We start from the raw sequence: 25,865 nt of genomic DNA, 5'->3' as shown, positions 1-25,865 counted from the left end.
AATAATAATAATAATAAATTATTTGTATCCCACCCTCCCTAGACGTAGGGACACCTGAAATGTCCTTGCCTTGGCCATCTTCAGCTCATCATACATCTCCTTTAGCAAAATGACAAACTGGGTCTGAGAGGCTTTCTGTGGGGAAACTGAAAGGTGAGCCCATTTCTGCTCCCAGATTCAAGAGTTAAATATTGGACAGTGCCAGCTGGGGAGGAGTGTAGCTCCATTAAGCAACACCTGCTGTGTGTGCAGAAGGTCCCGGGTTCCAATCCTGACATCTCCAGGAAAGGCTGGAGAGAGCCCTATCTGAAATCTTGGAGAGCTTCTGCCAGTCAGTGTAGACAGTACTGAGCAATATGCGACCAAGGACAAGTCATTTTTTTATTTCCCCCGTCTGTGCTCACTCTTTTACTAGCTGGCTTGTTTCCTAATGGCAAACGCTTCTCCGTGCATCTGTGCCTGAGGTCGAAAACAAGAAAGGAAAAAGTTTCTGGCAGTGGTTGTGTCCAGCCCCCCCCCCCTTTTCCTAAATCATCATTATTATTTTCTCGGTGGTAGCAATTTGGTGGAGAGCCAGTTGGAAGGCAGGATGTGGCTTTGTTTAGCTGTAATAATGGGGCAGCCTTTACACTTTCTTGCACACAAACACCCACTTTTAATACGGCTTGTCCCGCCCTCTACACAATAGACCGTGCCGAGATACTGAATCGACAGTTTCCTGAAAAGCGCTCCAGACGCAACGCAGGCACACCCGGGGCAAACCACCAGGAAACTCAACCGGCAAGCGAGAACTTCCAAAACATGGGGGGGCGAGGGCAGGAGGTGGGTCCCGCTGCTGAGATAATTCCCCCCCCCCCAGAAAGTAGGGGTTGCGTGGCTATAAGAAGGAGCCCACTCTGGCGGCGCCAGGGAATTCCAGAGAGAGAGCCGTCCAGAGACAAGTGGTCTGGGACAGCATGGGTATCATTCTGCACACAATAGTTGCGTTTCCTCACATTAATAGCAAAGCCCTTTTCATGTCGCCAGGCACAATGCCGGCCCCGCGAGCTCCATCTGATAAATCCTATTTTAGAAACCCTGATGTCAGGGTGCGTTGCCGGCCACTTCAGCGCTTCCTACTCCGAGAATGGAAAATGGATGGGCCAATTGTGTTCCCTGATAGGTTAGGCCTCTGTCCGTGCTTCCTGGTTGACAAGGGCAGTTCGAGAAGGGGGAAAAGAATTTAAATGTTTCTTAGGAACTTCACTCGCCCAGCTTAAAGCCTTTGCAACGCTTGTGCACAGTTCTCGCGTGCGGTTTTGAGGTCGGAGGCCGGAGGGTTTTGTTTCAGATGAGCCAGGATAAACCCCGAATGAGAAAGGGGAAAGTCAAAATGGTCTGGCCTCTGTATAGTTTGCAGAAGAGGTTGCTGTGTGTATGGGGAGGTCAGCAATGTCTAGGCAGCACAATGACCGTGTACATATGCAATGGACAATCTTTATAGAATTCCTTGGGACACGGGTGGCGCTGTGGGTTAAACCACAGAGCCTAGGACTTGCCGATCAGAAGTTCGGCGGTTCAAATCGCTGCAACGGGGTGCGCTCCCGTTGTTCGGTCCCTGCTCCTGCCAACCTAGCAGTTCCAAAGCACGTCAAAGTGCAAGTAGATAAATAGGTACCACTCCAGCGGGAAGGTAGACGGCGTTTCCATGCACTGCTCTGGTTCGCCAGAAGCGGCTTAGGCATGCTGGCCACATTACCCGGAAGGTGTACGCCGGCTCCCTCTGCCAGTAAAGCGAGACGAGCGCCGCAACCCCAGAGTCGGTCACGACTGGACCTAATGATCAGGGGTCCCTTTACCTTTACCTATAGAATTCCTTCAAACCATAACAAGTACAAAATGATATCTTTAGACTCAAAGTCTCTGAAAATCTTTAAATGAAGCGAGGTACCAGACTTTGTACAATGAAAGACAAGCTGTGAAGCTTTCTGTATTCAGCAAATATGATGTCCAACACTGAACGGTGATTCCAGATGTTGACTACTGTTTCGTAGAATTCTTTGTCAGCGTGGTGGGAGGATATAGAATTGCTTCGTAAACTTAAAATAATTTTTTTTACAGATGATGGCCTGCGTGCACATATCACTTTACAAAAATTATAAACCATAATACAAACGGTAATGAAAAAGAGTACATACCCCATCTTATATCAAATGAATCTATGTAAATGAAAATATTAAATGCTGTGTATGTGGGGAGGCCAGGCGCTGCCCAGGTCTAGAGATTTCTTCCAGTGCTCAAATAAGGCAAGCTCTGGTCTCAGGGTGTCCATGTGTCCTACTTTGCAGAAGACAGTCCTCTATTTGAATGGCTGCCAGGGTATCTGAAGAAGTGTGCATGCACACGAAAGTTCATACCAACAACTAACTTAGTTAGTCTCTAAGGTGCTACTGGAAAGAATTTTTATTATTATTATTTAGTTTCGGCTGCCAAGGGTACAGTCTTCTGCCAGAAGCCGTCCCCTCCTGCAATAGCTGCCCAGGATAAATCTGGCTTTAAGGGACCGTGGTGGAAGTTGCTTGTCTATTGCAAGCACCTCAACACCAGACCTAGCAGGGATGCGAGCAACCTGGGTACCATATTCCTTTTCTATGGTGAGATAGGTTGCATCTCTTTTTAAATTGGAATTTCAGTGGTACCTTGGTTCTCAAATGCCTTGGTAGTCAAACAACTTGGAAGTAAATGTTCTGGTTTGTGAACTTTTTTCGGAAGCTGGACGTGCTCTGTTTTGAGAGTTACGCTTCTGATTTGAGTGCCATGCTTCCATTTTGAGTGCAACACTTCCATGTTGAGTGTTACGCTGAGGTCTGTCTGTTTTTGCTGTTTATTTTGCATTTTTGAGCATCAGCTGCTGGAAACCACAGGATCTGGGAGTGCTCTTGCGCTTGCAAGTTTCCCACAGGCATCTGATCCTGATCCGGCAGGCCCTCCTTGCGTTCTCTTGTGTCGCCTGGGAGGTCCACCTCAAACGGTCTCAGTTTAATTGCCCCAGAGCCTCGTATACACTTCAGAATGCAGGTTCTCGGTGCACGTTGGAGAACTGGATTTTTTCCCTTCCCTGTCTGACGGGATGAGCAAGTTATTGTGGGGTGCGATGAAACCTGCGGCTTCCAGGGGGTTGGAAATCTCAGCCCCTCCTGCTCTGCCGCTGGGTGAGAAGTGAAATCTCCACAGCTCAGGGGATGCAACAGGTTCCTTCGACGAGAAAGCGAAAGGGGCTGCTATTTTTGAGAACTGGCGATGGCAAGACAGCCGTCTCTTCGGCATGCGTGCGAAGGAAAGAGCTCAGCCAGGCTCAGCGAGGGACCCAAAAGGGCGATGGAAACCTTATTGGATGTTTCACACCTCTTTCAACATGACATGGGCTTCCAGACACCTGCTTATAAGCTCTCCGGGGTTGGCAGAGGTTGCAATTTCTTAGGATCCCTTTTGTTTCTCTCCCTTGTTGCCGACATCTGCAGCACCACCCCAGGTCTCAGTCGCATTCCTGAAATTAAAAAATATATAATAAGGAATAATAATGAGGTGGTCTTAAAAGCTCAGAAAAGACAAAAGAGAAAAACGCAACACAGGCCGTTTTTTGTTTTTCTTCAGATTTAGATGCGAGCTAGTTTCCTATTTTTAAGTATGATTCCAATTAGGTGTTTGTGTTTTCTTTCTGCAAATAGGAACAGATGACTAATTCTGACCTAGGAGAGAGAGATCCTGGGTAGAAATCTCAGAACAGCTCGCTCGGCTCCAGTAATGAGAGCTGCTTTTGAAGTATTAAAACAGGCGAAGGAAAAAAGTTACGACGTCAGTTGTATAATGTCAGCAGAGCTAAGCACCTCTTTATTGCATCTCAAGTGTTTTCGAGTATATCTTCCATCCCTTAAATCACCTGGTGCCCTTCAGGTATTTTGGACCAGATCTCTGTTCCATCATCCTGGCTGTTGGCTGTGTATGTTGACCAATGGGAATTGGAGTCCAGAAGAGGGCACCATGTTGGGGAAGCTGGCTTTAGCAATCTTCAGCACAGCCCTGTAAGGCGAGGCAGGCTGCATTAGGAATATGTGTGTGTGCAGTTTAGGTTCCCCAGGACACTCGGTGTTTCGCCTTGGTGGAGAAGAAGGTGTTTGTGATGCAGAGGCTGTGATAAGAGGACAGCTCAAACAGCCTTGGTCTATTCTCATTCATGATGACCTATGCACTTGTCCTGTGTGTGATGATCGTCCCCAACTCTGGCACTGAAACCTCCCAGCTAGGAAGAGGTCTTCGCAATCTGGGACCCTCCTCGCAGCCCGGACCAGTTCCTCGTAGAACTGGTTCTTGGTTTGTATATCAGAGCATATAGCGGGTGCATAGATGCTCAAGATGTTGACTGGACCGGAACTGGTTGTGAGGCGGAGGAAAAGCAACCATTCTGAGACCTTGGTCGGCGGTTCTTTCGCAGGCAGAAGGGAGCTACTCACTGCGAAGCTGTGCCTCCACAGTTGGAGACATCAATGTTCCTGAATACCAGTTGCTGAAAGCCACAGGAAGGGAGAGGCCTCTTTGTGCACAGATTCTGCTTTTGGGTTCCCTGATGAGGCATCTGATTCGCCACTGTGAGAACAGAACGCTGGACTAGATGGGCCATTGGCCGGATGATGATGATAATGACGATGACGATAATAATAATAATAATAATAATAATAATAATAATAATAATAATAGTACTACAGTAGATGCTTGGGTTGCAAACGTGATCCGTGCAGGATGCACGTTTGCAACCCGCAGCATTTGCAATCTGTGTCTGCGCACACGCAGGTTGCGATTCGGCGCTTCTGTGCATGCACGACCGCTGAAACCCGGAAGTAATCCGTTCTGGTACTTCTGGGTTTCGGCGGTCCGTAACCTGAAAAAACGCAACCTGAAGCGTCTGTAACCCGAGGTATGACTGTAATATTCATTCATTCATTCCCCGCCCAGCTGGCTGGGTTTCCCCAGCCACTCTGGGTGGCTCCCAACAGAATACTAAAAACACAACAAAACATCAGACATTAAAAATTTCCCTAAACAGGGCTGCCGTCACATGTCTTCTAAAAGTTGGATAGTTGTTTATTTCTTTGACATCTGATGGGAGGGTGTTGTACAGGGCAGGTGCCACTACCGAGAAGGCCCTCTGTCTGGTTCCCTGCAACCTCACTTCTCGTAGTGAGGGAACCGCCAGAAGGCCCTCGGCTCTGGACCTCAGGGTCCGGGCAGAACGATGGGGGTGGAAACGCTCCTCCAGGTATACTGGACCGAGGCCGTTTAGGGCTTTAAAGCTCAGCACCAACACTTTGAATTGTGCTTGGAAATGTACTGGGAGCCAATGTAGGTCTTTCAGAACTGGTGTGATATGGTCTTGGCAGTGGCGTAGCGTGGGTTGTCAGCACCCGGGGCAAGGCAAGTAATTTGCGCCCCCTAACCCGTGGATTTTAGCACTCGAGTGCGAGCGCGCCCCCCCCAGATGTTGCGGCGGTGCGGCCGGCCCCCCCTGCACCCCCCACGCTACGCCACTGGGGCTGGGGGCGAGCGAAGGAGCCAAGGACCCCCCCAAAGGCTCAGCAGGAATTTATTAAATTTATTATTTGCGGAGCCCCCGCGGGCCGAGGCAGCCGAAGCCCCCTCCCCTCGGGCGCCTCCCCGCCCCCTCCTCTCCTTGGGCTGTAGGTGGAGCCCGCGCTCCAAGGCGCTCCAGATCCGGGCTTGGCGAGCGCCTCTCCTCCTCCCGGCCGGGTCCGGGGGCTTCCAGCCGAGCTCCGTCCTCGCCCCCCCCCCTGCGGCTGAGACTTGCGCTGAGAGCCGGAGCCAGCGGCGCCCCCTTCCACCGGGAGACCCTCGCCCGCCCGCCGGCTTCCTCTCGGAGGGTTTTGGGGAGCGCAGGGCGCGTCGAGGCCCCTCGGAGCTCTCCTCCCTCCCAGTCGGCAGAAGCAGCCGCCGCCTGTGGCTGGGCCGAGGGGATGGCGTCGGCGGCGGGGTGCGGAGGCTGCCGGTGCCCGGCCAGGCGTCGGTGGCGGCGTCGGCGCTGCTGCAGCGGCTGCTCCTCCTGCGAGCAGTGAGTGGAGCGCAGCCTCAGCGGCGGCGGCGGGGGGTGGGCGCGCGCGCTAGGGCGCAAGGCTGGCGGTGGCGGCGGGGAGCCCGGCGGAGGAAGGAACTTGTCCCTTCCCTCTGGACTCGCGCCCCCCCAGATGTTGCGCCCGGTGCGGCCGGCACCCCTGGCACCCCCCACGCTACGCCACTGGGTCTTGGCGGCCACAGCAGGACTCTTTTTTCATTCTTATGGCATAGGAAGAAGACTGACCACCTGCCTCTGCATGAGGCATCTTTCCAATGTTCCCCATTCATCACTCCCTAATTTTAAATCTGGTTCTCCCGACTTGCCCATTGATGAATTAAAGAAGCAAGTTGGTCTTTTTAACCCCCTGAAACTTGGGCCACAAAGGCATTTCTACCCCCCACCCCCCAAATCCTTCATAAATTTCATGCCCCAGTCAGCATATAATTACACTAATGGCGTGGGCATTCTGCCACTCAGGTTTTGAAAAGGCAGATTTTGATTTGTCAGCAAAGCCATGCTAGATTCCTCTTGCATTGCATCTAATTATTTGCATATTTTTATTGGATTTCTCCACATCAGTTTGTGTTTTTTTAAAAGACAATAGGAGGGGGGGAAATGTATGTTCGTCTCTGAAGGAAGACAAGACAAGACTGTGGTTAGCAGTTCTGCTCCTGTCAGCATATTCGCTTCAATATTTCTTCGGCAAGTGGCAGGCATTTTTGCTGCAGGGCTGATGAATAGCCGGTTGCAATCCCTAGGAATTTAATGCACGTCACGAAAGGCTGGTGGGGTTTTTTAAGAAACTGTATTTATGAAACAATAAGAAGTGCATGAGGTCAGGAGCATCTGTATTGGGCCGGAATGGCTGGCATGCGATCGTTCTTAAAACGGGGCCAAAACGTATATTACCGCTTCACACAGGAAAGCTGTGAAGGCCGGTCTGTCATCATAGATCATAGAAATGTAGAGTTGGAAAGGGGTCCCACAGGTCATCCAGTCCAGCCCCCTGCAATCTGCTATATAGTTCTGCAATGCTTTCTCAGAGTTTCTGCATCTTGAAGAGCCTATAGTGCAAAAAAATAAATTAAAAATAGCCAGCAATGGGTGGGGATTGAAACCCTGAAACAGGTGCTATAAGGAGTTGAAGGATTTCAGCAGCGAGTGAGAGGCATGTTCTGACTGGAAACAAATCATTGTGTCTGCCCCAAAACCTTTGCAGGTGCAGTATTATTATTATTATTATTATTATTATTACTATTACTATTACTATTATTAATAATAATAATAGAATTTATATACCGCCCTATACCCAGAGGTCTCAGGGCGGTTCACAGAAAAGATCACAATATATAAAATCAAAATAAATACAGTAACCCAATAACACACACAGGCCCCCAAAAGAGCCACATTTTAAAAGAGTATAGGATGCCAATCATGTCAACCAAAGGCCTGATTAAAAGCAGCGTCACATCCAACTGCCTTGAAAGCACTGTGAGCGCAAATCATCATCAATGCAATAAAAAGGGACATATCCTTGGAGCTCTGTGTTCGGATCTCTCAAAGTCATTTTCATTTTATGAGAAGCATGGAATCATAGAATTGTAGAAGAGTTGGAAGGGATCCTGAGGGACAGCGACTTAGAAAGTCCCGCCGGTGCCTGGGGATGCATGCAAGCTGTATGTCATGGAGGCAAGGCAGGGCCGGATTTAGGTTTGATGCGGCCCCAAGCTACTGAAGGTAATGGGGCCCTTTATATGTCCAGCTGTCCTTTGTCAACAACAAATCGCCACTGTTTTTTTGTGTTGCATATGTGCTATATGGTAATTAATGGACCTAATAGGTATCTCAAGCCATTTGCACATGCAGAATGTAAGCACCCTATATACAGAAATGAGCAAACCAGTGATATTTTAGGGAGCAGGCTAGCAGGCGGGGCCCATGACTTACATCATAGGAGCCTACACAACACAAAACAAAACACTGTTGCTGTATGTAGGTTTTATTTCATTTCTTTTTTATCTTCTATTTTGGAAATGTAAATCTAGGTTTTAAGCCCTTAAGACTGACCCAGAAACTCCAGCGGGTGCAGAATGCTGCAGCGAGACTCCTTACGGGGTCTTCGCTGCGAGATCACATTCATCCAGTGCTATATCAACTGCACTGGCTCCCGGTGGAGTACAGGATCAGGTTTAAGGTGCTGGTTTTAACCTTTAAAGCCCTATACAGCCTAGAACCCTCGTACCTATGGGACCGCCTCTCCTGGTATGTCCCACAGAGAAACTTACGGTCTTCAAATAAAAACATCTTGAAGGTCCCAGGCCACAGAGAAGTTAGGCTGGCCTCAACTAGAGCCAGGGCTTTTTCGGCTGTGGCTCCGACCTGGTGGAACACTCTGTCACAAGAGACCAGGGCCCTGCGGGACTTGACATCTTTCCGCAGGGCCTGCAAGACAGAGCTGTTCCGCCAGGCCTTTGGCCAGGGCACAGCCTGACTGCCTCCCTCGGCAATCTTCGCGGAGCTCTGGCCCAATGGTGGCCAGTGGCTTGAATTTAATTAATTTATAATGAATGATTTTAGAGTGTTGTTTGTGTTGTACTTTTGTATTGTTTTATTGTTGTTAGCCGCCCTGAGCCCAGCTTCGGCTGGGGAGGGCGGGATATAAATAAAATTTATTATTATTATTATTATTATTATTATTATTTTCCTTTAATTTTTTGGGGGGCCCCCAAGAGAGTGGAGCCCTAAGCTATAGCTTGTTTAGCTTATATGTAAATCCGGCACTGGCCAGAGTGGTTGTGTCCCAGGCGTGTGCCGGCCCTGTGCTGCTTTTTCGGGTAGCGCTGGGCCTGCAGGGAGTCCAAGCCGTCGTATCCCTCCTGGGCGCCCTCCAGCCGGAAAAGATATATATAATATAATTTATTATTTATACCCCGCCCATCTGGCTGGGCTTCCCCAGCCACTCTGGGCTTCTTCCAACAAAGTATTAAAATACAGTAATGCATTAAAAGCTTCCCTAAACAGGGCTGCCTTCAGATGTCTTCTAAAAGTCTGGTAGTTGTTTATTTCCTTGACATCTGATGAGAGGATGTGCCACTACCAAGAAGGCCCTCCGCCTGGTTCCCTGTAGCTTTGCTTCTTGCAGTGAGGGAATCGCCAGAAGGCCCTCAGAGCTGGACCTCAGTGTCTGGGCTGAACGATGGGGGTGGAGACGCTCCTTCAGGTATACAGGACCAAGGCCATTTAGGGCTTTAAAGGTCAGCATCAACACTTTGAATTGTGCTTGGAAACGTACTGGGAGCCAAAGTAGGTCTTTCAAGACCGGTGTTATGTGGTCTCTGCAGCCGCCCCCAGTCACCAGTCTAGCTGCCGCATTCTGGATTAATTGCATTTTCCAGGTCACCTTCAAAGGTAGCCCCACGTAGAGCACATTGCAGTAGTCCAAGCAGGAGATAACCAGAGCATGCACCACTCTGGTGAGACAGTCTGCAGGCAGGGAGGGTCTCAGCCTACGTACCAGATGGAGCTGATAGACAGCCACCCTGGCGGCTCAGATGCCCTGCAGGTCTAGTGCAGCCCGGGGTGAGCCGCCCCTCCTGCACACCCATAACTCCGCCACTGCTGAGGCTCCTGCAATGCAGGAATCTAAACGAAAGCATCTATGACACTTGGCTACCCAACCTCTGCTGAAAAACCTCCAAGGAAGGAGAATCCACCACTTTCCAAGGGGGTCCGTTCCACTGTCAAACTGCTCTTACTGCCAGAAAGTTCTTCCTGGTGTTCCGTCGGAATCTCCTTTCTTGTAACGTGAAGCCATGGGTTCGAGTCCTGCCCTTCAGAGCAGGAGAAAACAAGCTTGCTCCCTCTTCTACAAGATATTTGAAGGTGGTTTTCATATCTCCACTCAGTTTCTTTTCCAGGCTAAACATCCCCAACTCCTGTGATCGTTCCTCATAAGGCTTGGTTTTCAGAAACCTTGATCATCTTGGTTGCCCTCCTCTGCACACCTTCCAGCTTGTCAATATCCTTCTTAAATTGGGGTCCCCCAGAACTGGACGCAGGACTCCAGGTGTGCTCTGACCTAGTGGTGGTGGAGATCCTGATCAGCTCTCCACCAAACTGTTATTAACCATGGAATGCGAGGGTTCAGATTCCTGGTTAGCAGCGGGTTGGAGTAAACCAGATTTGGGGGCGCAGCGCATCGGAGAAGGGTTAGAACCCCTCGCCCATGGCTCAACCCAAATCAAAGCTGCTTCCACAGAAAGAAAATTTCACCAAGAGCTCTCAAACGCCAGAATATGTAATCTGGCCCAGTAGCTGGCCTTTCTGAGCTGAAATGGGATGAACATTTAAATACAAAAACATGGGTCACAAAGCTGGGATTTCCCCCCTAGGTGTGTTGCGAACCTAAAACTGCAACTTTTCCTCTTCTTTTCCAGCAGAAAGCGAAGGCGCTGGGTGCGTTTTATTACACACATCAAGAAAAGTAGGTACAATTGTCTTTATTTATTATTGTTGTCTTTTAAGAATAACTTGCCTTTAACACACTCTCAGCACAGAAAGAAAGGTGTTTAGCCTTTGTCCAGCCATTCCCTTTTCTGTAGAGTAGAGGAAATGTGTGTCTCTTGCTGTCTCTAAAAATCTGTTCACCTAAATCCCTAAAGTTTGATGTTCTTCTGAAATAATAATGATTTTCACTCTCCTTAGTGCAGTACTTCTCCCTTTGATGATGCTGGGGATGGTAATAATAATAATAATAATAATAATAATAATAATAATAATAATAATAATAATAATAATAATAGAAGAAGAAGAAGAAGAAGAGTTTGGATTTGATATCCCGCTTTTTCACTACCCAAAGGAGTCTCAAAGCGGCTAACATTCTCCTTTCCCTTCCTCCCCCACCACAAACACTCTGTGAGGTGAGTGAGGCTGAGAGACTTCAAAGAAGTGAGACTGGCCCAAGGTCACCCAGCAGCTGCATGTGGAGGAGCGGGGAAGCGAACCCGGTTCACCAGATTATGAGTCCCCCGCTCTTAACCACTACACCACACTGGCTCACACTGGTTTTATTATTTATATGTTACCTGTCTGACAGGGTGTTCCTGCCTTACAAGAGGCCCCCAGACCCAGGGGTCAATTGTGTGCTCTCTTAGCTGCTTTTCCCCCTTGCCATCAAGATTCTTTCCTCCTCAGGCTTTGCATCTTTTTTGAGGGTTTCTGCCTGCCTGGAATACGCCTTTGAACTCTGGCAGTGCATCTGAGAAAGATGAGAGAGGGGTGTGTGGGTGTGCAGAAAATAGCCTACTGCACAAAGGTGACATTTGCTCCGCCCACTTTTCCCTCTGGCCCCACCCACCGCTGGCATGCGGCCCCTGAGAAGTTGCCCAGAAGCAAATGCGGCCCCTGAGCTCAAAAACATTCACCGCCTCTGCCATTCCGGAAGAGAACGTAGAACCAAATAAACCTAAGTCTTGTAAATCTCTGAAAGTCTTTGTAGACTATGCAAGTCTCTGAAAGAAGCAATGGGTCAGATTCTTATCTGATGAAAACAAGCCGTAAAGCTTTGTTATATGACGTCCAGTGCTGCTGAAGTGGTCCGCAAACAGACGTAGTGAACAGTGATTCCCGATATACCCACTGTTTCGTAGAATTCTTCTTCAGCACAGCAGAAGGATACAGAAATGCTTCATCAACCCATCTATGTGGTGAATGGAATGGTATAACAACAATATCTATGGAGCAGTGGTCATAAAGTTATTTGGTTCTATGTTTTCAAGAGAATCCATCAAGAGTGCACATTTAGTGGCTTTCAGAGATTTATAAGATTTCTGTTTATTTGGTTTCTCATATGGTTCAATGTTCCATATAGACTATATAAAGAGTTTATATTGATATTGCATTGTTGTACTTGGTCATCGTGTTGCCTTGGATATTATTGATAATTGTTTGCAACACAGGGGTTTAATAGTTTGGTTACTTATTCCGGAAGAGAAGGCAGACTTCTCCTTACGTTGGGCTGAGTCTGATACTGGCAAATCACAGAGCATATTTGTGCAGACAAATATGAGTCTGACCAAACTGCGGGAGGCAGTGGAAGACAGGAGTGCCTGGCGTGTTCTGGTCCATGGGGTCACGAAGAGTCGGACACGACTAAACGACTAAACAACAACAACAACAACATTTGTGCAGAAGGCTCTCAGTTCCGGCTTGGAAAGGCTCCATCTCCCATCAGCCCCAGGCAGCATGCCCAGTGAGCAGGAATGATGGGAACTGTAGTCTCACAGCATCCTGAAGACCACAGGTTTCCCCATCCCTTTGTGTAGGCAACATTGAGGTAGAGGAGCCCAGTGGTCTGTTCCAGAACAAAGCATCTTCCGCTTTAAGCGCAATCACACTTCCTGACATATGAATTATAGCTCGGTTGCCCTCTCCACAGGCCCCTCGTGCCCCATCCTGGCTGGCTGATGCCAGTATTTATTTACGACTTGGTATAGCTATAGTAACATTTGCCCCCTGCCAACGAACAGTGCGGCAATGACTGCATAATTACCGTAAAGGAAAGTTAGATTTCCTGTTTCACAAGCACCGGTGCCAGCTCTGCAGCCTGGCAAATTAAAGCAGCCTTCCTAAAGCTTTAATCTTTTCTGCCGACATTCTTCCACTGCAGCCCACTCCCTCGAAGGGGGCGATGCCTTTGATGTATATTCCTGCCTCTTAACCTATCCCAGGCTCTTCCTTCCGCACTCGGCGGCTGTGGCAGCTTATGCGCAAGGAACACATGAAATCCCATAAGGCGCTTATGTGCTTGCTGGGTGGAGAGGAAGCCACCTCTGAAAACCAGAAGGTCTTGCTCTCAGTGCCCAAGGGGGGAGCTGGCCGGGCAAACTGTTGGCAGCGCTGACGGGGATTCCTGCTCCATCCTAGATGGTGGGCATTCAGAATGAAAGGCAGAAACCAGGTGTTTTTCTGGGTCTGCCCTCTTTGTCGTCTTGTACCTCTGCTGGGGAGGGATGCGGGTGGCGCTGTGGGTTAAACCACTGAGCCTAGGACTTGCCGATCAGAAGGTCGGCGGTTCGAATCCCCGCGACGGGGTGAGCTCCCGTTGCTCGGTCCCTGCTCCTGCCAACCTAACAGTTCAAAAGCACATCAAAGTGCAAGTGGATAAATAGGTACCGCTCCGGCGGGAACGTAAACAGTGTTTCCGTGCGCTGCTCTGGTTCGCCAGAAGCGGCTTAGTCATGCTGGCCACATAACCCGGAAGCTGTACGCCGGCTCCCTCGGCCAATAAAGTGAGATGAGTGCCGCAACCCCAGAGTCGGCCATGACTGGACCTAACGGTCAGGGGTCCCTTTACCTTTACCCCTCCTGGGAGATGGAACTTTGTCCTCTCACGTTAAGCAGTTGGAGAACTGAGGCTGAAGGAGAGTGACTTGTGCAGAACCTCTTAAGTCTCGTTTAAAATAAAAATATAAATCAATTTCTTCCTATCTGGGTTGAGCTGCTCAAGACCTCAGCCTGGCTGCATATTCCTTGAATTAAACTAGCATGTACCTGACTGTTTCAGAGTGATGTTTGCATAACTCGTTGGTGAGGAGCAAGGACATACAACTTATAAAATTGTGTTTTTAAAAAATATTCTCTTCTCTCTTTTGCAGCTGCTTTTGTCATGGTCTGGGAAAGGCTACTAGGGCTTTAGGGTGGGGCAAAGCAGGTGGGGAAAGCCATTGCCTGATAAACAGCAGAAAGTCTCTCTTACCTTGGATAATGTAATAGAAAAGATTCAGAAATTTGGGGAAGTGGCAGGATTTAAAGTAAATTGGAACAAAACTAAACTACTCGTCAAAAACTTGAAGGAAGAAGAAAAAAAGGATTTAGAGCAAAATATTGAGATAGAAGTCCATAAAAAGGTTATCTCTCTTGCCCTGACCTAGCCACTGTGATCCATGCGACGGTCACCTCCAGACTGGATTATTGTAACTCGCTCTACGTGGGTGCCCTTGAAGCTGACCCAGAAACTCCAGCAGGTGCAGAATGCTGCAGCGAGACTCCTTATGGGGTCTTTGCTGCGAGATCACATTCATCCGGTACTATACCAGCTGCACTGGCTCCCGGTGGAGTACAGGATCAGGTTTAAGGTGCTGGTTTTAACCTTTAAAGCCCTATACGGCTTAGGACCCTCGTACCTACGGGACCGCCTCTCCTGGTATGTCCCACAGAGGAACCTACGGTCTTCAAATAAAAACATCCTGAAGGTCCCAGGCCACAGGGAGTTTAGGCTGGCCTCAGCTAGAGCCAGGGCTTTTTCGGCTGTGGCTCCAATCTGGTGGAACGCTCTGTCCCAAGAGACAAGGGCCCTGTGGGACTTGAGATCTTTCCGCAGGGCCTGCAAGACAGAGCTGTTCCACCAGGCCTTTGGTCAGGGCGCAGCCTGACTCCCTCCTTTGGCAATCTGCACAGAATTTTTGCTTAATGGTTGCCATTAATTTGATTTTAATTAATTTTTATAATGAAATGTTTTTAGAATGTTGTATTATTTTATTGTTGTTAGCCGCCCTGAGCCCGGCTTTGGCTGGGGAGGGCGGGATATAAATAATAGTAGTAGTAGTAGTAGTAGTAGTAATAATAATAATAATAATTATGTATTTAGGGAATATGGTTAACATCACAAAATATAAACTTATATAAAGATAATTATGAAAAAAATTGGTTTGAGGTAAAAAGAAATTTAGAAATATGGAGCAGAATGAATCTCTCATTGCTAGGGAACGTTTCTCAGGCGTCGCCCTTCTGTTGCAGTACCTAAAGTTAAAGAATTTCGAGGAAGAAGTCCGAGCTCACCGCGACCTCGACGGGTTCCTCGCCAGAGCCAGCATCATCCTGGACGAGACGGCAACCTCTCTGGACGACGTCCTGCGGGAGATGCTGAAACACTTTGCGGAGGACTCTGACAACGCGGAGCCCAGCTGCAACTTTGACAAAATCATGAGCACTTTATTCACCGATTCGGGGGCCCCCAGAGAAGGGAATGGTGAGATACCTCTTTTATTTCTTTCTATTTGTCTGAACTGAAAGAGGTCGAGCGTCAGTCCGAAGCCCTGGAGATGTGCTGCCAGTCAGTGTCGACAACACAGAGTTGCGTGGCGAGTTCCCGCCCTCCCCCCAGTGGAAATAATCACACAATTATTAAGGTTAATGGGCTAAATAAGGCCACAACTTTATTGGATACAGGTGATGAGCAGTATTGGCTTAGGCATTGGTCCTAACCAACTATATCAGACTTCAGCCCGTCCGCTTGAAGTCCGGGAAGAGTTAACCACCAGTAGGGGGAGTCCTGCTGATGCACATCAACTATGAACTCCCCCGGGGTCGCAGATAGGGGGTGTGCCTTAGGCCCTCACCTCCCCAGGCTTTGGACAGGGCCACGCTCCCCAGAATCCTTTATCGGACTACCCTTCAATATGCAGGGCAGGTGATGGCGCTACCTCCCCTCTTCCATCTACAGAGCAATACCAATGCCTAACTGCCAATACCCAGAAAGTTGTGACGATTTGCTACGAGGTAGGTGAAAACCAAGTGGCTGGTGCCAATTTGCCAAGTGGAAAAATTCCTACCAGGCCCCTCAATGGTGACCAACCAAGGTCCATAGCAAGGTCAAGGAACGAAAACCTTATAGGGCGGGAGGGTGGGAAACAGGAACAGCTGATGAGCAGCAAAGAGGGAAATCCCCGGCCGTGTCCTGCCTTAAATAGGGGAGGGCATGCCCCCTGAGCCAGCTGATTGGCTGGCCAGGGGGTGACAAGGCCAGGAATCCCCCCAATCGTGTGGGGGGCCCGTGAAGCCCGCAACCCCACCTCCTCTGTAGGGTGGAAGTGGCTTTAGATGATCCCAATAGTCTGATGTTTTAAGGCGAGGTTTTCCTGCGCTGCTGCTACCTCTGGCATTTTTATTTATTTGTGAAACTTCCACCCCCTTCCTCTTCATCACCAAGTCCTCTTGAGACGGGTTACATAATAAATGGACATGCACAATGGACTCAACCAGCGTGACATTAAAACCCCGCAAAACAGCGTAAAACACTTAACCTGCTCCTTTTAATAATACGGCAAGGGTGGAATCCAAATCGAGACTTCCAGTTTTGCAAAAGAGCCTCGCCTTTTCTCTGTTCACCTGGCAGTCCAAACACTCCCTTCTCTTCTAATTCTGGAGGAAGAGGAAGGGTTTTAGGGGACGCCAGCCATGTTTGGGAGGGTGGGAGGAGCATTCCCCAGCCAGGGTGCCACCACTAAGAAGGCCCCGTCTTGGGTCAGGGCTTCCTGTGAGCATCCGATTGGCTGCCTGGAAAACGGAGTGATAATATGATAATATACATCATTTAATGCAGATGGAACCTCTCTGATATGAGTTAGCCTCCAGCATTTCCCCCCTGCTTTTGTCTCCCATAACACCGCTTGTGTCTTCGGTCCAAGCCATGCTTGGCCAGAACGTTTCGTTTCCCAATTAAGCAGGAAGTTGCAAAATGGAACGAGCAGGGAGAATAACCCGATCTACCCTCTCGGAAAACCTACCAAGCCACATTAGCCATTGTTCCTCTTTTCTTTTCAGCTCGAGAGAGGCTGAAACTTCACACTTCAAAGCTGCAATGGGTTTTTCAAGGATGGTGTTTCATTGAGATTTTCCTTTTTTTTAATGCTTCTTATCTCTTTATACCAAGACCATTGAGCAGCTGAGAGCGACCCGGCCTGTTAAAAAGCTCGGATAATAGTTTGTGGCTGAATGAAGATGTAATTCCATATATGATAGTCCTTGAATATAATTCGAAATGTATTTAATTTCCTCTTCCTCCCCCTTTTCTGCAGTTCACCTCTTGTCAGATACAATTCAGGGCGTCACAGCGACAGTCACTGGGGTACAGTATCAACAGTCCTGGCTTTGTATCATGTAAGTACAGTATGTTTCTGTTGAAACTTGCCAGAGCATCTCTGTCCAAACTGTGTGGCGGGCACTATATTTTTTTGCTCTTATCACAAGACTCCATCTTCTTTTTCTCCTTTCTGCGTGCAAGTTTCCCGAGGGAAAGCGCTATAGCTCAGTCCTAAATTATCTGCTTTTGCACACAGAAGCCCCCTAGTTGAATCCTCAGCTCCTCTAGGTAGGAATGTCTCCAGCCTCAAACCTTGGCCAGCTGCTGCCAGGCCAGTGTAGACAGTACTGAGCTATATGGGCCAGTTGTCTGACTTGGTATACAATAGCTTCCTGTGTCTAGGGGGTTGGGGTTAATTTAGAACAGGCCACCCCTACAGATCAACTGAAATCCAGTGTTTTTGCAAGCAGAATTGTGGTGAAAAGGACTACTCCACTAGGAAATCTTGTCCTAGAATCATGGAAGTTGGAAGGGACCCCGAGGGTCATCTAGTCCAACCCCCTCACAATGCAGGAATTTCAGCTAAAGCATCCATGACAGATGGCCATCCAACCTCTGCTTAAAAACCTCCAAGGAAGGAGAGTCTACAACCTTCCATCCTAGGGTCAAATTAGCTATTCCTGTCAGAAAATTCTTCCTGATGGTTAGCAGGACTCTCCTTTCTTGTAACTTGAAGCCATTGGATCGAGTCCGGCCCTCCAGAGCAGGAGAAAAGAAGTTTACTTTCCACCCATCCTCCCCCACAGAATCTCACAAACGCCTCTTTGCTTTATAATACTAATACTAATAATTTATTATTTCTACCCCGCCCACCTGGCTGGGTTTCCCCAGCCACTCTGGGTGGCTTTCAAGGGAACATTAAAAACAGAATAAAACTTCAAACATTAAAAACTTCCCTAAACAGGGCTGCCTTCAGATGTCTTCTAAAAGTTGGATAGTTGTTTATTTCCTTGACATCTGATGGGAGCGCGTTCCACAGGACAGGTGCCACCACCGAGAAGGGCCTCTGCCTGGTTCCCTATAACCTCACTTCTCACAGTGAGGGAACCGCCAGAAGGCCCTCGGCGCTGGACCTCAGTGTCCAGACTGGATGATGGGGGTGGAGACGCTCCTTCAGGTATACTGGGCCGTTCTTTATCTCCCATAAATTAACACCCCCCCTCCCAACTGCTGGGATAACCCCTCTATAGAAATTGAGCCAGTGGGGCTGGTTTGTTTGGAGAAATGGGGCACTGCCCCACCAATCTGCCCTTCTCACAACCAATCCAGGGGGTCACACTTCCTATCAGGTTCCTGCTCCTTAAGCCACAGAATTCACAGAACCTTAAACAGCGGAGTTTGAAGAAACCATGAGGGTCATCTGGTCCAACCCTTTGCAATGCAGGAATCTTTTTGCCCAACCTGGGATTCGAACCCACAACCCTGAAATTGAGTGTCTCGTGCTCTACCACCGGAGCTAGTTAGTTGGCTATTCCTGTCTTCCAACCTACCAGTCCCAAAAGGCGCTGCCGGCTTTCCTCTCCCTCTTACACCTGGGGAGGTTATGCCACCCCACCATATAAATATAAAAGAAAGTAAACTGGGACAAAAGCCTGGAACATTTCTGCCTGATAAGCTGCGTTGGAAAAGGGCCATAACTTGGCAGAAGAGCACCTGCATTCGATATCCCAACGTCTCCAGACAAGGCTGGGAAAATAATCCTTTCTGAAACCCTGGAGAGCTATTGCTCATCTGCATAGAAGAGCAACCCTCAAACTTCGCAGTTAATGCAAACCTTTTAAAAATTGCTGGGGGTCTTGGCAGACCACTTGGCAAACTTTCGTTTTCTTTTCTTTTATCAAAAACAGTGCCGTTCAGTGGAAATTGTGGGCCCTCGGCCAACCAGTTAAGAAAGGCCCACTTTTTTTCCTTTAAAAAGGGAGTTATTTGGGGGGAAGAATTAGGAGGCTGCACCCACTCCGTTGCGGACGTCATTGGCCTTGCCAGCCTGCTTCGTAAATCTGGCACTAATTTTATCAGCTTTGGTTGTGATGATCAGGGGTTGTGTCCATGGCCAAGTGAGTCAACCGTCTTGACCTTTTCCGCAACTGAGTGGTGCTCACAAGCAACCCTTTGAAAACCTCTGCTCTGAATGATTCTGTACTAGGTGGACCAATGTCTGGCCTTTGTAGAAGGGAGCATCTTGTGTTTGCAAGGCCATCTGATTGGGAGAATTACCTTGCAAACTGGGTACGAGGTTCCTTTAACCAGGGTAAAGGTAAAGGGAGCCCTGACCATTAGGTCCAGGCGTGGCCGACTCTGGGGTTGCGGCGCTCATCTCGCTTTATTGGCCGAGGGAGCTGGCGTACAGCTTCCGAGTCATGTGGCCAGCATGACTAAGCCACTTCTGGCGAACCATAGCAGCGCACAGAAACGCCGTTTACCTCCCCGCCAGAGTGGTACCTATTTATCTACTTCCACTTTGACGTGCTTTCAAACTGCTAGGTTGGCAGGAGCAGGGACCGAGCAACAGGAGCTCACCCCGTGGCGGGGATTCGAACCACCAACCTTCTGATCGGCAGGCCCTAGGCTCTGTGGTTTAGACCACAGTGCCACCTGCATCCCTTTTAACCAGGGTAGCCTTAATGCAAAAAAAGCAAAAAATAAATAAATAGTCTCTCCGTGATGGTTAAGCAAAAAACCAACACGAAACCAGAACCCACACAGGAACACAATTCTTAACAATTTTCCATTCACTGATTTTCGGCAGCTAAAAGTTGTTCACGTTTTGGTGACTGGGAAAGGAAATGAGGCACATTCAACTGTAAATGTATAATTTGTGTGTGTTTGTGTGATGTTGTGACACTTGTACCAACGGTCCTTGGTGAAAGTTTAATGCTGGAGGAATTAATTATTCCCTGAGCACCTTTTAAAATTGCTTTGTGCATCCTTTCTTTGAGGTTGAAATGACACAGGCTTTGTAAATATATGTCTTTTTAAAGCACGTTCGAGTTAATAAAAACTCTGACCTTTCAAGCTCTCGGAGACATAGGGTTTTTTTTCCCCTTGGAGAAAAAGAAAAGGCATTTGGAAAAAAAATAATTTGGCTGGTGCTTGGCTGGCTGATCCCCCTGAATGCTCCATTGCGAGGACAAAGAGTGTGTCTAGGTCAATTAGTTTCTAATAGAATCTGAGCTCGCTTGCCTTTTCCAGGAAAGATGGGCCAGGCTGAGATTCTCAGGGCTTTGAGTCGGAGGAGAGCAGCAGAATGGATGTTCTTACGCGATAGAATTATTATTAAGCAAATCTACAGCCTACCCTTCAGTGCAAGAGATCCCATGGCAAGGGACGGCACTCACATTACATGAAACAATCCATCATAAACTAGAAAAATTAGAATGAAGAATCAGTAGAGAGCGGGCTACTCTCTGTCAATCAACAAATGCACTCGAAGACTGCAAACACCTTATGCCCATATAACCCAGTACTGTACAGACCAGAATTCCCCAACCTGTTGCTTTGTACAGCGGTACCTCGGTTGTCGAACGTAATCTGTTCCGGAAGACCGTTAGACTTCCAAAACGTTCGACAACTGAGGCGCAAAGGGCGGTCAGCAAAGTCAATGGAGAAAAAAGAAAAAAACTGAGGTACCACTGTAGATGTTTTGGACTACAACTCCCATGATCCCCGGTGTGCTGACAGGGGATTATAGGAGTTGTAGTCCAACAACAGGTGGGGACCCAAGTTTTAGAAACACTGCTCTTGATGTTGGGCACAGTGGGCTTGAATTATAGAATCAGGATTCCCCTCACGGGAATCAAACCTGCAACCTTGTCGTTATCAGCAGCATGCTCTAAGCAGCTGAGTTATCCAGCTGGCTTTAATTACTGCAACACACCCTATGTAGTAGTAGTAGTAGTAATAATAATAATAATAATAATAATAATAATAATAATAATAATAATAATATATTATTTATACCCCGCCCATCTGGCTGGGTTTCCCTAGCCACTCTGGGCTGCTTCCAACCAAATATTAAAAACAATACAGCATCAAACTTTAAAAACTTCCCTAAACAGGGCCGCCTTCAGTTGTCTTTTAAAAGTAAAATAGATCTGCTGGGAGGGCGTTCCACAGGACAGGTGCCACCACCGAGAAGGCCCTCTGCCTGGTTCCCTGTAACCTCACTTCTTTGAATGAGGGAACCGCCAGAAGGCCCTCAACACTGGACCTCAGTGTCCGGGCTGAACGATGGTGGTGGAGACTCTCCTTCAGGTATACAGGACCGAGACCGTTTAGGGCTTTCAAGGTCAGCACCAACATTTTGAATTGTGCTCAGAAACATATGTAGGGATATATGTAGCTGCTGCAGAACAAAATATCTGAATTGTTGACTGTCTTATCCCATTGACATGATAGAATTTCTCTACTGAAGGTATTGCAGTAGAGTTTTGTCAGTGTGGTTTAAGATGGTCACAAAGCAGAAAAATGAAATGGGTTTTTAGACAGATATTTTATTAGTTGTCGTCTAGCTTCGTCTGCAGATTTGTGTCTTAAGACCGTTATAAGATTCAGCTTCATTAGTTTCTCATTATGAGCTTTGCAGAATCTGGCATTTTCTTTGGCGCTGAACATTATCCGTGTGATGTGTACAATGCACTATTGAATAAGAGAAAGAAGAATGTTTTTAAGATGCATTAACAATATGAAGGGGGGAGGGGAGAAGAGAGACCAGGACATGTGCTATCGGTAAACACTCTGATGTGATGTGTGAAATATCTGCTTTGAGGATGGAGAACCTTCTAGACCGCCCACCAAGGTCTCCTTTTGGGTAAACTCATTATGAGACCCTTCCTGTGTGTTAATAGAGGTTGTCTTCAATCAGGCACTATGAATCACAGGTGAGCAGGTACATTTTGCCCCCAAAAACAGCAACCTCAAACACCCACACACCTCTCCTAAAATGTTCCAGCCAGTGCGGCTGTTTACCCACAATTCTTATCTCTCAGACATCTAATTACGTTTATGTCAAGTCTTTGGAAGGGAAGATTCCCACGCTAGGAATACGCTTTAAAAAATTTCAGTCTTGGCTGGGTAGAAAAACATGAGCGCTTGACGACGACATTACAACAATGTTATATAGCAGGCCTGGGGAACTTCAGGTCCTGAGGCCACGTGTGGCCCCCCCAGATCTATTTGTGTGGCCCTCAGGACCCTCTTCAGACTTCACCCCGTTCCCAGCAACACCCCCTACTTGCTCAGTTTTGCAGCCTCCTTGAGTATTTTTTTCTTTAGCTGAAATGTGTTCTCCAGCTCTGAAAATGCATCTCGCTTGCCTGGACGGAGGTTTGAGTGGGTTGTGTAGCAACTAGCCTACTTCACAAAGGAGAGACCTGCATTGTTTTTCGGCCCACTTCTGCCTCTGCCCACCACTTGAACATGGCCCCCAGAAGAAGGCCGAAAAGCCCCCCCCCCATCCCTTCTACAAGGCAACCGTCCTCATATAAAGTTCTCTCTCCTGGGAGGCATTTGCTGGTGAGATTTACAACGCACCTCTTTGCGTTCCTGCTCTCTTGCCATATTTTGATGTGGGAGAATTTCTTAGGGAGCAAAGGTTCTGGTTAATTAAATGCATGTGGCAAGCTGCTGTCGATTCCGATGTTCCCTTCTTCGGAAGGCAGGCAGCCGCAAGGAGTGAATAACACAGAGCATCTGAGTCATGTATCCTTCCGTGGCAGCCTTCGTCAACCTAGTGCCCTCTAGACATTTTGGACCACAACTCCAAAAATGTTGGTCGTCCAACAGATCTGGAGGGGGCACTTAGTTGAGGAAGGGCTCAAGAAACTGGTTTATAGCCAAATATTTCTGCTAGTATGTTGGCTAGTTTTCTACACACAGAGAGAGAGAACTTTTGTATGTCTTATTTTAATCAGAGTAACCGCATGTACTTTTGCTGGACAGCGGAGGATACGTTAATTGCAGTGATGACTCTTAAGAAACTATTTCCCCCATATCCTTCTCCCACTGTCCGCGTTTTAGAAAAGCTTTAAATAGCACCGTGAGTTTTGTTTTGTTTTGGACAATGTGTTATTGTGCCTTTATGTATGTGTGTATTTATATATATTAGAAACACTTTATAAATACAGGGTATAAGCAGCAAAGATGTTAAGGCACTTGCGGTTTGTCAGATGAAACAGAAACTCGCTTCTATTTTTAAGACCTTGTGGCCGGAAGTGTCTTGAATGTGTTGCGTCCCAACCATGGGCATTAACATAAACGCATCGTCCCTCGTTGCTCTTCTGCGGGCGACACCTCGGACGCCGATTTGCTCTGTTTGAAAACATGTTTTGTTATTGCCTCTGCTGTCAACAAAGGGCAGCCTGAGACAGAAAGAGGCCAACACAGTGCCTAGTGAGAGGGTGGTATTAATTGATTAGAACACGCAAATGAGCAGAGGATGTCTTCTCTTGTGGCGTGAAAAATCAAAGCCACCCAAAAGGGAATCCATTAAAGTCTGATCCTTGCACCAGCAGCAGCTGAAGCACATACACACACACACACAAAATAAACTTTGCCCCAAAGCTTTTCTTCCTAAGTCCATCTGTCAAATCCTGCAGCTGGCACAGATTTCTTCAGAGAACAGTCTGGATAGTATCTGCAAAAACTGTCTTGCCAATATGGATGACTTCAACTTAGCTCTCTCTCTCTGGCATTGCTCTCCACTTGAAATGTACAGTCGATTTTCTTTCGGAATATTCCCCTGAAATATGGCATTAAGATGCACTATGTGGGAAATTGTCCAAGAAACCACGGTTTATTTTTTTCTCTGTGAAGTGGCACATCCTGTGTATATCGAGCATTCACCCTGATTTGTTTGCTTCGGAGATTGGAAGACGTCGTTGGCGATTTCTACAGCCTTAGCGCTGCCTTGTTCACAGGCAGGTTGGATGGAATTGTGTTATCACGCACTTTCCTCGTGGGGCTACCTCTGAAGGTGACCCGGAAACTACAACTAATCCAGAATGCGGCAGCTAGACTGGTGACTGGGGGCGGCCACTGAGACCACATAACACCGGTCTTGAAAGACCTACATTGGCTCCCAGTACGTTTCTGAGCACAATTCAAAGTGTTGGTGCTGACCTTGAAAGCCCTAAACGGCCTTGGCCCAGTATACCTGAAGGAGCGTCTCCACCCCCACCATTCTGCCTGGACACTGAGGTCCAGCTCCGAGGGCCTTCTGGCGATTCCCTCACTATGAGAAGCAAAGCTATAGGGAACCAGGCGGAGGGCCTTCTCGGTAGTGGCACCCGCCCTGTGGAACGCCCTCCCACCAGATGTCAAAGAGATAAACAACTACCTGACATTTAGAAGACATCTGAAGGCAGCCCTGTTCAGGGAAGTTTTTAATGTGTGATATTTTAATGTATTTTTAATCTTTGTTGGAAGCCGCCCAGAGTGGCTGGGGAGACCCAGCCAGATGGGCGGGATACAAATAAATTATTATTATTATTATTATTATTGCAAAAAGTCCAACAATTTGGGGAAGTGGGTTACAGCAACCACACTCAATCCGCCAGAGCCTGTCTTCCCATATTCAAATATATTTAATATGTGTTTCTCTTGATTCTACATTGAAAGCGGTATCATGCCACTTTAAAGAGTCATGGCTTTCCCCAACGAATCCTGGGTTGTGTAATTCGTTAAGAGTGCTGGGAGTTGTTAGGAGATACCTACTTCCCCCTCTCCCCCCCAAGCTGCAATTCCTGGTGGTCCCTGAGAAGAGAGGACTGTTAAGCCAGTCTGAGCATAACTGCATCCGCAGAGGAATTTTCCCACCCACCTTCAGGTGTCACAATTTGATGGGTGTGATATTTTCTGCCTCCATGCATGGAGGAATTTCCATCTCCGGTGCTCGGAGACTTATTGAGCTTAGAGGGCGGCAGTTGTCATCCTGACAGCTCCTGGGAGCTTGTCTGCAGAGCTCACTGGGCCTCCGCACAGACCTGCTTGCTCAGAGTATTCGGGGGGTATTGAGTGTGTGCACGCAAAGAGGCGAAAGTCAGCTCTGTGTCCTTCAATCAACCGAGACCTTGCTGGTTTTGTAGAGCTCCAACATGAGCTTCCTTTTGGCTATAACTTACAGAATCCTAGATACGTAGGGTTGGAAGAGGCACCCAAAGGTCAACTAGTCAATGCAGAAATCACAGCTAAAGCATCCTTGACAGATGGCCAGCCCACCTCCATTTGCAAACCTCTCAGTGAAGGTCCACCACTTCTGAGGTCGCTCGTTCCTCTGTCAAACAGCTCCTCCCATCAGAAAGTTAGTCGGAATCTCCGAATCCATTGGTTCAGATCCTCCCATCTGGAGCAGCAGAAAATAAGATTGCTCCATCTTCACATTGGACAGCCCTCCAGGTATTTGAAGATGGCAATCATATCACCTTCCAGTCTTCTCCTGGCTAAACATTCCCAGGTCCCTCAACTGTTTGTCCCCTTGAACTTTTGATTTGTCTCCGGTATTTGTACCAAATCACAAATCTGAGCCAAGAGGGTTATAAGCTTTATAAGCAACAACCCGTGTGGCTGTAACTCAGTGTTTCTCAAACTTGGGCTTCCACCTGTTGTTGGACTACAACTCCCATCATCCCTGACCACTGGTCCTGCTAGCTATGGATAATGGGGGTTGTAGTCCCACAAGAGGTGTTGACCCAAGTTTGAGAAACACTGTTGTAACTCCTTGGTGAGTGGTCTGCTGGATTCTTCTGGCTTTTGTGTGTGTTTGTTTAGAATTGCACTGTTCATGATTCCTCACAAGTGCTTGCTGGGGCTGATGGGACTTGTAGTCTAAAGGACCTGGATGGG

General features: G+C 47.9%; 1 protein-coding gene across 6 annotated transcripts in view; it reads left to right on the top strand.

Annotated features, from left to right (window-relative positions):
- The window catches only part of SLC4A11 (solute carrier family 4 member 11), a 241,052-nt gene that overhangs the window by 150,766 nt on the left and 64,421 nt on the right, over positions 1–25,865 (top strand). For 5 of the 6 annotated variants that reach the window (XM_053402104.1, XM_053402101.1, XM_053402107.1 and 2 more), the window contains exons 4-6: positions 10,540–10,586; positions 14,900–15,131; positions 16,960–17,041. In XM_053402104.1, the coding sequence (XP_053258079.1) occupies positions 10,540–10,586; positions 14,900–15,131; positions 16,960–17,041 (361 nt within the window). The remainder of the gene's footprint in view (positions 1–10,539; positions 10,587–14,899; positions 15,132–16,959; positions 17,042–25,865) is intronic. The other variant, XM_053402102.1, reaches the window with a different exon arrangement.

The sequence above is a fragment of the Podarcis raffonei genome, chromosome 9 (genome assembly GCF_027172205.1).
Source record: "Podarcis raffonei isolate rPodRaf1 chromosome 9, rPodRaf1.pri, whole genome shotgun sequence".
NCBI lineage: Eukaryota > Metazoa > Chordata > Lepidosauria > Squamata > Lacertidae > Podarcis > Podarcis raffonei.
This window is presented reverse-complemented; position numbering and strand designations above follow the sequence as displayed.